General features: G+C 33.3%; 1 protein-coding gene across 2 annotated transcripts; it reads right to left on the bottom strand.

The window, feature by feature from the left end:
- Nucleotides 1-1,074: 1,074 nt before the first annotated feature.
- Nucleotides 1,075-11,217, bottom strand: LOC132029565 (cytokinin dehydrogenase 7). Of its 2 annotated transcripts, none has more exons than XM_059418831.1 (5): nucleotides 11,075-11,217; nucleotides 5,413-6,042; nucleotides 5,006-5,287; nucleotides 3,702-3,964; nucleotides 1,075-1,501 (listed from the first exon to the last, which is right to left on the bottom strand). In XM_059418831.1, the coding sequence occupies exons 1-5, from the start codon at nucleotides 11,165-11,167 to the stop codon at nucleotides 1,186-1,188; spliced, it is 1,584 nt and encodes a 527-aa protein (XP_059274814.1). In that variant the 5' UTR covers nucleotides 11,168-11,217; the 3' UTR covers nucleotides 1,075-1,185. The 2 variants fall into 2 exon arrangements, with proteins under 2 accessions (XP_059274814.1, XP_059274815.1); XM_059418832.1 differs by having other exon boundaries at nucleotides 5,413-6,078; nucleotides 11,075-11,182.
- Between the last annotated feature and the right edge of the window lie 2,209 nt (nucleotides 11,218-13,426).

Below are 13,426 nucleotides of genomic sequence, written 5' to 3' on the forward strand. Positions count from 1 at the left end.
TAAAATTAATTTCTTTTTTATTTTGTAAGTGAACACTTATTTTGAACTGGATGGAGTAAAGATATCGAGTGTAATGATATATATTATTGAAAGGGGATAAATTGAATTTTAATGTTCATTTGCATATTAAAGAAATTCATAATTTACCAGTACTTATTTAACCTTTCGGGTGGCTACATAAAATTACTAAATTCTAATTAGGGGTGGCAAAATTAGCCTATAAAATCATGAATTCGCTTAGGTTTGGAGGGTTAATGACCCACTTAGGTTTGGAGGGTTAATGACCCACTTATTTTATTAACTCAGTCCATTTTGACCATTTTAATTCGACTCATTTAAAAACTGGGATGATATGCAACCCAAATTGACTCGTGAGAAAGTGTCTAAATATTTTTAAAAAGATACTTTTTTATTTGATATGTTATATACATGCATAATATAAGGAAAAAAGGTTTACTTATTAGTTACTTAAATAAATTATAAGAAAACAAACAAGAATTTAAAACCTAGTAAGAGTTGGGGGTTGGGTATTGACCCGCTTTTTTCGATTTAAGCCCATTACCTGTCTAATTATCATGTTAGCCCTTTTGAGTCCCCTAACTGCAGCCCAACCCATGACCCACCCAATTATTAACTCAATCCATTTAAAACCTTCCAAATTTAGTCCAATCCACCCACTAGACACCCCTAATACCAGTATAGTAGCATTCTAACATTTTGGAGAGCTAAACCAGGAAGAATAAAATGTCACAAAAAATGGTGTCTTTTTCCCCCCTTACCAAACCTTTCAAAATTCATCAGATTTGTACGACAACAGAAAGGGACATGACCATTAGTGGATGGAATACAGAATGTATAAATTAAAGCAAGTCCATCACTGTCCATTCTCGCTTCGAATTTGCAGTTAATCAAACCTATTTTCGATTTCCTATTAATTCCCTACTGTAAATTGTTGAGTAATCAATAGAACATAATTCAAATGGTCATGACAAAAGTTTGAATTCTAGTATGCTGATCATATCTATAGTATATGTTAACATAATGTGATATCGAAAAACAAAAGAAGAAAACAGAGATGAGAACATCCTTCAACGTTTTTATTTACATTCTTTTAGAGTTGTTTCGTAACAATTGCAATATCCAATGAAAAGGAAAAAGACCCCAAAAGTAATAGGAGTATATTTATTAGAGTTGGCGGTTTCTAGTAAATATTTTTTGGCCAGGTGCAAGGACAGCCTTTGGATCAAACTGGTTCTTTCTCTCGACAAATCTTCCCCATTGATCCCCGAAATGCTTCTTCCATTCAACAGTGGACTCGTAATGCGGAAGGTACAACTTGAAATCAAATCCTTTGTTGATACAAGTTTGTAATATCTCTTGGTTCTGTGCTACCATCTGTTTTATTTCAGACTCTTTTGGATGTGCGTGGCTAAACCTTAGCAAAGCCACTAAGTAAAATATTTCACCTTGGGGTAACACCACTGACGATCGATTATCCCACCTAATTTCAGTAAAAAAAGAAAACAACAAGAAGCTATTAAAGGAAAATAAAAGAAATGTATTATTTAAAACAATAAATTCCTAATGGAACAATTTAGTGGCCAAGAGATACAATTTGTAATACCACGCAGCCGCTCCGTACTACCAATTATTTAAATCAATCAATCAACTAATGTCTGCCGCAGTCTCAAATTAGTTCGTGCTATTTATATAGAGATTTTGTATCCATCTGAAATAATTTACTTATACATCTAACTTTAGAACGGAATATGTTGTGCAAAGCTCAATCAATTAACTATGCATCAATTTTACACTCATGATTTAGCCATCAAAGATAAAACTTCAAATTAATGACAAAAGAAACAATAAGGATCGTTTGGTCCAACTGAATTAGTAGTTGAGGAGAAGAAAGTAGACAAGCAATGGTCTCACTAATAATCGGGTTGGTGAATTATAGCCTGTTTGGCCAAGTTTATTTTTTTTTCAAAAGTACTTATTTTTTCAATAAGTGCTTATTGTAAAAAAGTGAGGTGTTTGGTTAATCTTTTGAAAGAAAATAAGTGTTTCTGAAGAGTAACAAAAAACAGTTTTTCAGAAGATAAAAAATAATTTTTGCCGAAAAACACTTTTTTTAAAAGTACTTTTGAGAAACACTTTTTAAAAGCTTGATTAAACACTAATTGCTGCTCAAAAGTGCTTTTTAAATCAAGTGGCTAAACACAAACTATTTTTCGTCAAAAGTACTTTTTAAAAATAAAAAATAAAAACTTTTTTAAAATAAGCTGATTTTAAAAACTTGATCAATCAATCTATTAATATCCTTGTCGTCACTTATATCGGCTAAAAACTGACCCTGAAAGCTGCGGTACTCAATATCTCCTTTTCTACCAAAAGATTTGATTCATTATGACCAAAATATCCCCCACCCCCACCCCCCACGCCACCCACCCACCTACAACTAGAATTATCAATCGTAGGACAAAAAAGTTACTTAAATATTAGCAGTAAATTTTATTGAAAAAATATTAATCTACGTTAATACGATAGTATTCCCTCCGTTCCAATTTGTTTGATCGGTTTTTATTTGATTCGGAGTTTAACAAGGTAAAGAACACCTTTGAATGTTGTGATCTTAAATTAAAGATATATAAAATGTATCAAAATACCCTTTAATTTTATAATTTTAAACATGTTACGTAAAGAATTAGAATTAAAGAGTTACAAAAAAGAAAAGAAATATTATTCTTTAAATAGATTAAAAAAAAAAAATAAGACAAACAAATTGAAAGTAATATATTTGGAACCAAAGCAACAAAAATTGGGCCCACCGTATCTTTGTCCCAAAGTACTGTCCTATTACGTTTGCTTATACCTCACAAAAGAGCGGGAAACGATATCCTATGCCACCGCAGCATTTAGAGTAAACTGTACAAGCAACGCAGCAGGTAGTGCAACGGTGCGTTGGTGCTGGTCTTATGGAGGGATAGGATGGGCTGAATTATTAATCCAATAGAATAGGAATTAATCCTATATTTGATTGGTGAGATAACTTTTTTAATATTCCATCCAATACCATGTAGTTTGGATAAAAGCTGAGATAAGGTGGGATTATTTGGGATTACTAATCTCATCTTATTCCACCCAATTTCCATCTACATGAGATAACTTATCCTCCTGCCAAACGACCGAGCAGTGAAGATTTTTTAAAACATGAGACCCACTTAAAGGGAAGAACAGAGCAATGACCTAACTTCCTCAGAAATCTCAACCACCGGATTTTGGATGGGAATCAGGTAGTCCGTTTCATATTAAATTATTATTAAATGATAAAACACGACACATCACCACTGGGCCCCAAGGCCATGAGGTTGCCACGTGGGATGCCTAACTTTGTGGTCCTAGTTCACGTCACTATCTGATCCCCTTAGGCTTCCACGTGGCGCTTACAGAGCCAGTGAAACTTGTCCCGGCAAATAACTTTTTTTTCCCAAAACCATAAGTTAGGTTTTCTTAGCACAAGTTGTGGTCTTGTAGCAAAAGAATTATGGGTAATTGATGATCACCAATAGATCCTTCCATTCTAATAAGAGAAATCCAATTTTGGGGTCATTCCGAAGTTGACTTTTTTTTTTTTTTTAAAAAACAATCTTTTCAATTTTAAATTGCAAACGCAAGGACATAAAAATAATAAATGTACTTACTTGCTACGCAGTAGAGGATATGTCAACATAGGGCCATTGACACCATCTTTTAAGATGTTCTGGAACACAATTCGATTGAATGCGGCAATGTCTCTCTTAGAAACAAACATGTTAAGCCATGGATGAGGCGTGTCCCATATACCACTAGCTCTAGCCGCTTGTTCTACGTGCTTTACTCGTAATAAAAACTTGATGTAAGTCAAGTCGATCTCAAACCTTAAGTGCTTTATAAATCTCAATCGCCCTAGTAATTTCTCGACCACCTACCATGGAAAAAAAAAACGGGACAACATCTTTAAGATTGCAATGTAAGTAAGTAAAATAAGAGAAAACAAGATCCAAACTGTAGTTTATACACAATGGTATTTTTGTCATTCTATTGACATCATATATATTAGGAGATTCTGCAAAATGATGGTGTTTTTGGCAAATTGTTAAAACAGAAAGAAATTAAGGAGGGGACCGCAGAACGTCATGAAAATCTGGGTCTGCTCAGCAAAAGGACAAACAACTAATTGGATTTACTGTTTTAGCCTCAGGCTTTAGGACTTTTGTCATCATCGACAAGGACATGAGACAGTGAAAAGTACGGTGCTAATTTCGTAATAAAACGCCGATTCTGTGGGCACGTTCAAACAAGCTGGTTGGTTCTATCTATGGTGTCAGAAAATCCATGAGAAGATTACAAACTATTAACGTAAATTTTGACACAGTGTATTGTCACTTTTCAAACGTCGTCGTCTTGCAAACTACCAATTGGCCACCCCCACCCACGAAACCACCGCCGCTTTTTTGCACACGTGTAAATTTCAAAGAGATTTTCATCTTCGTTTTTATTTTTTGGGTTCTCGAATTACTAATTTACATACATTTAAATAAAGAGGAATTGATTCTAGGGAGTGTAATTGTGGAAACGAAGAATCCTTTTTTGAGCTTTTCACTGCACTAGCTTAATCTTATGTTCCCCTCTTTTCGGGACCCAATCCTTCATTCATGGTCAACATCTGTTAAGGGCCCTCCCTTAGCAGCCACCTAGGTCAAAACTAAGTCAAAAATCGTTCTTTATGGCCCATATATCCTTTCCAAATTAAATCACCTCGGTTAATAATTGTAATATTACTACCCAAAAAAACTACTATAAAAACTTACATTATTATAAAGTTAAGAACTTTAAAAATGAGGCACATAATAAAACATTCCCTCTTTTCCTTCCATCCACACAACAAGGGGAAGTGTTAAAAGCAAAAGTAAAAAGAGGGGTAAAAAGAAAAAGTGGTAAAAAGTTTTGAAATTGACAGAATTACCATATTTACAGTGGAAGTGGAGGGATGGTGGTCTGGGTTGTTGCTATAATGCAGGGCCACTTCAAGGCAATAGAGCACCGGGCCAGTTTTTTTGGGTAAATGGGTCGGGTCAAATGACTGTTTGGAATCCAATGGCACTGAGGGCCACCCATTTACAGGGTCGTCACTGTTCACAAACACAAAGCCCTCCACATAATTGAACGATTCTTGACTCATTACCAGTAACTCAGCATCATGAGTGAACTCATCGAACTCACTGTATACCACTCTTATCCACCTCACCTAATACACACAAAAAAACAAACCCATGATTAACAATCACCTTTCGTGAACGTGTTGAAAATCTATTATATATAGTATGCAATTCAAAAAAAAAAAAAAAAAAAAAAAAAAAAAAAGATACTAACCATATCCGGGGCGGTTTGAAGCAAAACCCGGGCTCTAGTGATGATACCAAACTGACCAAGTCCACCAAGAACTGAGAAGAAGAGTTCAGAATTTTGAGAGTTTGAACAGACGGTTTTCTCTCCGTTACCGGTAACAACTTCCAATTCCGTTACAGTTGACGTTTGTGGCCCATAACGGAAAGCTTGACCACTAACACCAGCGTTAGAAAGAGTACCTCCAACCGTTAATTCAAGATAATCCGTCCATGACTTAGGAGCCACACCATGAGCAACGCAGCTTTTCAAAACGTCAGCCCATAATGCTCCACCCCCCACGTCAGCATACATGGAAGTTTTATTAACGTCGATTCTGTTATTATCACTCATGGATTTCATGTCAATAACGAGTCCATGTTTAGCCATAGCTTGACCGCTAATGGAATGACCGTTACCTCTAGCAGCTACCGTTAATGTTGGTGAGTGTAACGCTTGTCTAATTACACGTGCAACGTCATCGGCACCGGCTGGACGTATAAGGGCTAAAGGCTTATCTGCATATATACCACCGAAATCTTTACTGGTTAAGCCAGTTGCGTTGAGTCCATAATCAATGTTTCCTTCAATGTCCAAGTCTTTCAAAACGCCGTCATCCTGTTTTTCAGGTTCAGGTATTGAATCAGTGTCATTCTCAGCCACAAATCGTTCAACTAAACACGCTAACATCTTCTTTGCTGAATTGGGTATATGAAAAAATAAAATCTTCTTTTCTTATGTTTATTTGATACCACAATTTTTTTTTTTTTTTTTTTTGGCGTGTGCAAAGAATTGAGAATTCTTGGTTATGGTGGTGGGAAGGAGGTTTAAGGAGGCTTTAAATAGCGGCGGGATGGGGATTTTAAGAATGGAAAAATAAAAATAAAAATGGAGAGAGAGAGAGAACAAAGAGGGTTGTTTTGAGCCGGTTGGGGGGGGGGGGGGGGAGGTAGGGGTGAAATTTGACGTCAAGAGAGCCTTTCAATATCCTGTTGACGCTGTGATCCTATCGGCTTCCTCCTCTGTCTGCCACTTCCACAAATATTAGTATTTTTATTTATTTATTTATTTATTTATTTTCCTTTTCGAAGGTTTGGGAAATTTGGTTTCTCTCACCCCTTGTTGTTAGCTTTACCTTCCTTTTTTATATATTTATTTATTTTCCCAAATATTGTGTTTTTCTACACTTTGTTTTTATCAAAAGTTTTATAAAAATTCTCCGGTTTCAATTTATGCGAACTTATTTTCTTATTAATTCACGCAAAAAAACAATGACTTTTTTTTATATTTAAAAATAATTTACGTCATTGCATTAATTTGTAACTACACAAAATATATTTAAATTATTTAACACTATAAATTTAAAAGTCTTATTTTTTTTTTAAAATTTCGTGCCCGATCAAATCAATTTACATAAATTGAAACATCGGGAGTATAAATTTTTGCATAAACTTCTGAAAAGAAAAGTGTGCTCATCCTCTTTATCAAAACAAATGATTCAATTTTTTATTTTATTCAGAATTGAGAAAGTTAAATTGACTCTTACTCCTGGTCAAAATCTTATGCATTTTTTCTGCCCATTCAACCTCTAGTAGGAGTGAGCATGGTACGGTATTTAAAATTTTAATATGATAATTTTAATTTTTAGTTTTTAAAAATATTATACCAGTACCGTACCAAATTAATTCGGTATGATTCGATATTTTGAAGTTCGGTTTCGGTATTTTACGATACGGTAAATCCGTAGCATAGTTTGTCGGACTTCAACTTATATATACTCATACCGTGGTGAATTATGACTTCCGCTACTTAAGAAACGTCTCAATTATTATGTACTAAACACCTTACATGTGTAAAAATATTCAAAAGAATGTGCAAGCAATCCCCTTCGTAAATTAATTACACAAAAAAGACATTTAAATCAAGATAGAGTAGTTAAAGTTCCAACGTTGAAACAATTAGTCTTCTAATAATACTAGTTTATATATTTGTTAGTATTATAATACTAAGATATATGAATTGTATATGTAATTATATACTTCGGTATGGTATGTGGTATTTCGGTATTCTCTTTATGAATACCGAATACCAAAATTTTTAAAAATCCATATCAAATACCGTACCAAATACCATAATACCGAAACCGCGTTATAAAAAATTTCGATTTCAATATGATAATCGATATCTACTATACCATGCCCACCCCTAGAGCCCTTCTCTTTTTTATGTTTTCCCTTAATAGTACTCCTTGTAATAAAAATGCTCATATAATCTCAATCTAAAATATGTATTAATGGCTAACAATGATCATTATAGTACAGTATTAGATTTCCTACGGTGAACATATATTTGCATAATTTGACTAGTACAGATCAGACACCAACTGTTCAAAGATAAAAATTATTTTAATTTCTTCTAATTTATCACCAAAGATTATTTTAATAATTTTTTTTGAAAAAAAAAAAATCTCATGCTCAAACGGGGCCTTATTCAACAACAACATACCCATTGTAATCCCATAACTAGGGTCTGGGGAGGGTAGACCTTATCCCTATCTTAAAAGGCCGTTTCCGAACCAAACTGGCCCTTATTATCAGAAAGAAATGATGAAAGCGCCGATAATGGATTAATACAAACCAAAAGTTTGCCATACATGAAAAGAAATAAATAGGGTATGCATGAAAAAACTGAATTGCGATTTACATTTCTGTGAAAACAATAGTATTAATTAAGTAGGGTTTGGCCATGAAAACCAAATATTTTTCACTTTATTTGGAATTTTGAAGTTGGAGTTGTGTTTGGTTATAATTTTTGCAAAGAGTATTTGGTTGTTTGAATGTATTGAAAGTGAAAAAAAGGAGAAACCAAGGTTTTAAGTGTTTTTCAAATTCCAACAATAACTTCAAGTTGTATTTAAAATTTTCATGACCAAACGCTGATTTCCAAATAAAGTGTAATAACTTTTCAGAAAAAAGTAAAAAATTCTCACGGCCAAACAGGTCCTTATAATGTTTTCTTAAGACAAAAGAGTTGAGTTGAGAAGCCATTTCGCATGGGAAAATAAAGAAGAAAACTAATACGTACATGAAAAGAATGCTTCACTACTTCAGCTGAAACCAATGGGGAAGAAGCTAGAAGAGCTATGGTGCAAGCAAACAGGAAATCCGATGCCTCATTGCAAGTCAATTTGCGTGAGGCTATAACTTGAAGAATTTGGTGGAACAAAAAGTGAGAAATGATCCCTTTATTCATATAATAAGATGGTTATATCATTTATAAAAGTAATTATAAGTAGATTTCTATAATAAGTATTACTCCAATTGGAAACATAATAAAAATTTTAACTAAACTGTACACATATTAACTATATCCCTTTATAAAGATAGTTATGTCATTTATATTATAAGTAGATTTCTATAATAAGTATTACTCCAAGTGGTAACATAATAAATTTTTTAACTAAACTGTTCACATATTAACTATATCCCTTTATATAAGATAGTTAATTTGTCATTTATAAAGTAATTACAAGTAGATTTCTATAATAAGTATTACTCCAATTGGTAACATAATAAAAATTGTCACTAAACTGTACATATATTAACTATATCCCTTTATAAAGATAGTTACGTCATTTACGAAGTAATTATAAGTAGATTTCTATAATAAGTATTACTCCAAGTGGTAACACATTAAGTATTTTAACTAAACTGTTCACATAACTATATCCCTTTATATTATAAGATAGTCCTGTCATTTATAAAGTAATTGTAAGTAGATTTCTACAATAAGTATTACTCCAATTGGTAACATAATAAAAATTGTAACTAAACTGTTCATATATTGACTATATAAATATATTCATAAAAAAAATAAAAAAAAACTTTGAAGCATCAGCATATAGACTTAAGTACGCATTTGGCCACAGAAATCAAATATTTTTCACTTTATTTCGAATTTTTGAAGTTGGATCAGTTGAAGATGGACTTGTGTTTGGTTATACTTTTTGCATAGAATATTTGGTTATTTGAATGTATTTTTGGGCCACACATGATCAAATTGTAGTGGGGATCCTTTTTTATAAAAACTAAAAATCTACAGCAAAATTTGAAAAAAGATAAATCATAAAATGAGATGGAAAACTGTGAGAAAAGTTTTGTGGAATATTTTGGACTAGACAAAATCAAAAAGTGAGATGGAAAAAAATAAAAAAGGGGGTTTTTAGGTGTTTTAGATGTATTTGGAACTTTCATAGCTAAATTTTCAAATAAAGTGAAAAAAAATTGAGAAAAAAAGTGAATAATTTTCATGACCAAACGACTCATAAATCTCTAAGAAAAGTGCACATACATTTGCATTAATATATGATCCATGTTAAGATTTAAGAACACTGGAAAACTTAGCAGATAATTTGGTTATGATTGAAGACAAAAGAATCATGACGAGTATACAAATACAAATGTGGAGCTTCAGTGCTACTTGTGGAATCTGCAAAATTCAATACCTTTGAGTGAGACTTTGTTATTCGTATAGGAAATTTAATATATATAAATATTTTATTAAGAATCCAATAAGCTATCTTTTTTAGAATCCATAAATTCAAAATCTTAGCACCACCTTTATGGCAAAATACTCCATATTATTGTACTATATATTTAAGTGTAAGATCTCAAATCAAGCTTTACATTTTCAAGGATGTTAAAAACTTTATAATATCAAAATTAATTTTTTAAATATTTCAGAAGTTTATAATTAAAACTTTAACAAAAGGATATGATAAAACATAACTATTACATTATCATATCAAAATATCTAAAGTATTGCGACCACAATAGGATTTAAGAGTTCAATTTAAATTTTAAAAATTTGCAAATTAAGTTTACGTCATTAATGACCTTAAAACTTCATAAATTTATTATTTTAAAGAACGTAAATGGGATATGATAAAAATATATTATTGTGATCATATCAAAATATCTAAAGCAGTAACGTATTTGTTTTCAATATAGAGCTATATTAACTCAATCATGTTTGATCACATCAGATAAGTAGATAACGTATAAATTGTGGAGATGTTGGTGAAAATAAGATTTGATCAAATTCTATTTTGTAGCTTATCTGTTCTTAGCAGGTATTTGGACATTAATTGAGTGATATTGGGAAAAAAAATTGATTTTTGAAGCCCAAAAATGATATTTGGAAGTAGAATTGTGTTTGGACATGCATTTCAGTAGAAAAAAAATCATATTTTAAGGGAGACAAAATCATTTGAAAAACTGGCCAAATAGAATTTTTCAAATTTGAAAAACTCATCTTCAAAAACTAACCAAAAAATCATTCTAATCTATAATCAAATATCATTAAATTTCCTTTTTTCAAAAAAAAAAAAAAAAAAAAAAACACACACCTGATGTCCAAAGGGCACTTATTATCGGAAAGAAATGATGAAAGTGCCGATAAGACTGGATTAATAAAAACCAAAAGTTTGCTATTTGAAAAGAATTAAATAGGGTACATATGAAAAAACTGAATTGCAATGTGCATTTCTGTGAAACAATATATTAATTACGTATAATGTTTTCTGAAGACAAAAAGAATGGCGTTGACAAGCTATTTGCATGGGAAATAAAGAAGATAAAGTAATACGTACATGAAAAGAATGCTTAACAACTTCAGCTGAAACCAATGAGGAAGAAGCTAGAAGAGCTATGGTGCAAGCAAACAGGAAAATGTGATGCCTCATTGTAAGTCAATTTGTGAGGCTAGAACCTGAAGAATTTGGTGGAACAAAGAGTGAGAAATGATCCCTTTATATAAGAACGAGTTTGTATACCTGCGTACGAAAGTCACGAGCAATAATACTTTTCTAATCAAGAATATAATATGTACCACCCTCGTAGCTAGCAAAAATTACTTCATCTTTTCCTCTGTCTATATGGTCTTGATTTATCTAATTATTTGCCAAACTTCTCCACGATTGCGTGTGAAAGACTTTTTTTAATTAAGGCTTAATGCATATGCAACTCTCTAAACTTGTCCCCTTTTTCCATTTTGGCGCTTCAACTAAGCGTTGTTCCTATTAAACTCCTAAACTCGTCCTCAAGTGTGTCTATCAAACCCCCTAAACCTGATTTTCTACTCTTTCACTGCCAGCTTAATTAAGAGCTACTCTTTTTTGCCCTCTCAATTGCTGCTAATCTTAACTAAAAGATGGCATAATTAAATTAGAATATACATTAGCATGTTTCTACATTGAAAATGGAATACTATGTAAGTCAGACTGTGTTTGATAGACACACTTGAGGACAAGTTCAAGGGTTCAATAGGAACAACACTTAGTTCAGGTGCCAAACTGAAAAGAAAAAAAAAGGGGGCAAGTTTAGGGGGCCGCATATGCATTAAGCCTTTAATTAACAATGTAGTTTATTTCTAGTTTGAATACAGACTTTGAGTATGTTCAATACAAATATTTATTGCAAAACATGGTTACAAAGATTGATTAATTCCATCAATGAGATGAATATTATGAAAATAAAAGGCTGAAGTCATCGACAGACCCTCCAACTTATCCGTGTATTCCACTTAGACCCTCCAACTCAGACTTGTACCATCTGAACCCTCAAAGACCACTTTTACTGTGCCATTTAAACACAATTTGTTGAGCTGGCCAACCGCGTGCAGTACACTGCCCCAAAGGGCGTGAGATGCCATTTTTCCCCTTTTTAATTTTTTTTAGAATTATTGTAAGTAAAAAAAAAATTATTCTAAACCTAAACCCTAACTTGTTGGCGGAATGCCGCCGTCCCCCACTACTTATTTCAAACCTAAATCTCCTCCCATTTTTATCCTTTTTCTTGTTTTTGATCTATTTTGTTCTTAGGTTTAGATTTCATGTTGGTTTAGATTTTAATGGTAGAAGAGACAGAGGAGGGAGAGAGCCGCCGGCGGCTCCATTTTTTCCTGCAAGCAAGGGTGGAAAACCAGGTGGTGTGTGGAGGAGATGATGGCGGGAGAAAGAAGGGGAAGAAGAAGTGTGGGTGGCGGCGGTGGTGGTGGCGGCGGTCGTCGATGATTGAACTCTACTAGTCGCCGGTGGTCAGCTCCGGCGAGGCAGGAAACGTACGAGTGGAGGAGAAGGAGGGGGGAGGGGGGGAGGGGGAGAGGGGTTCATTTTTGTATTTTTTATTTTTTTTTAAATTAGGTTAAAATCACGTGTCATTTATTGGTCATGGCGTGTGAATTACATACACCTGTGTTGTTTGATTGCATATTAACTTTGTGTCCAAATGGCACAGTAAAAGTGGTCTTTGAGGGTTCAGATGGTAAAAGTCTCGGTTGAGGAGTCTAAGTGAAATACACGGATAAGTTGGAGGATCTGTCGATGACTTCAGCCAAAATAAAATGAAATTTAAACTTGCATGCACTTAGCTTACCCCTTTTCCCAGGTCTCTAGAGTCGAGAAACCTCCTGAAATACGCGGTCTACAACTATAACTCTAAGTCATGACTTCCTCTTGTCCAAAAAAATGGACTTTTGCATACTTTGAACCATCTTAAGACGTTTTTATTCCAACTTGACCATATATGTAAGACCTGTTGTGCTAATTCTAGTTCCATTAGCTCCATTTACTCGAATTCTAACCACGGAACCAATGAGCAGCATCAAAATCCATATAAAGCCTCGAGCGACACAATCATCACACAAGACTAGTAGCTTTTATTTTCTGCGGTGAAAGCACTAACCGTCGAGTCAATGGTATACGTTCTCAACAAGTTCCCGAGTATCTATTAACTCAGTTGGAGTGTCCATCAGGTTGTAGAAAGGGAAGCTAAACTCAACTCAACTTGGATACTCAAACCACTTGGTACAACTGTCATAAATCCACCATGACCTGTATATATGCAATAAAATGTTCAATTAATATTGTTAAACCAATTTATATGGGCGTCACCTTAATTTAAACATTGGTCAAAGCCAAAGTTAACCCTCGGCAACAAGTAAA

This window comes from Lycium ferocissimum, chromosome 9 (assembly GCF_029784015.1).
Source record: "Lycium ferocissimum isolate CSIRO_LF1 chromosome 9, AGI_CSIRO_Lferr_CH_V1, whole genome shotgun sequence".
Lineage (NCBI taxonomy): Eukaryota > Viridiplantae > Streptophyta > Magnoliopsida > Solanales > Solanaceae > Lycium > Lycium ferocissimum.

What these genes read in the sequence shown, in the direction of transcription:
- LOC132029565 (XM_059418832.1), bottom strand. Translation starts at nt 11,167, where the DNA reads ATGAGGCATCACATTTTCCTGTTTGCTTGCACCATAGCTCTTCTAGCT. An exon ending in TTGTTAAGCATTCTTTTCAT is followed by an intron (nt 6,079 to 11,074) that starts GTACGTATTACT and finishes TTTGTGGCTGAG; the next exon opens with AATGACACTGATTCAATACC. An exon ending in TATCCTCTACTGCGTAGCAA is followed by an intron (nt 1,502 to 3,701) that starts GTAAGTACATTT and finishes TACTGAAATTAG; the next exon opens with GTGGGATAATCGATCGTCAG.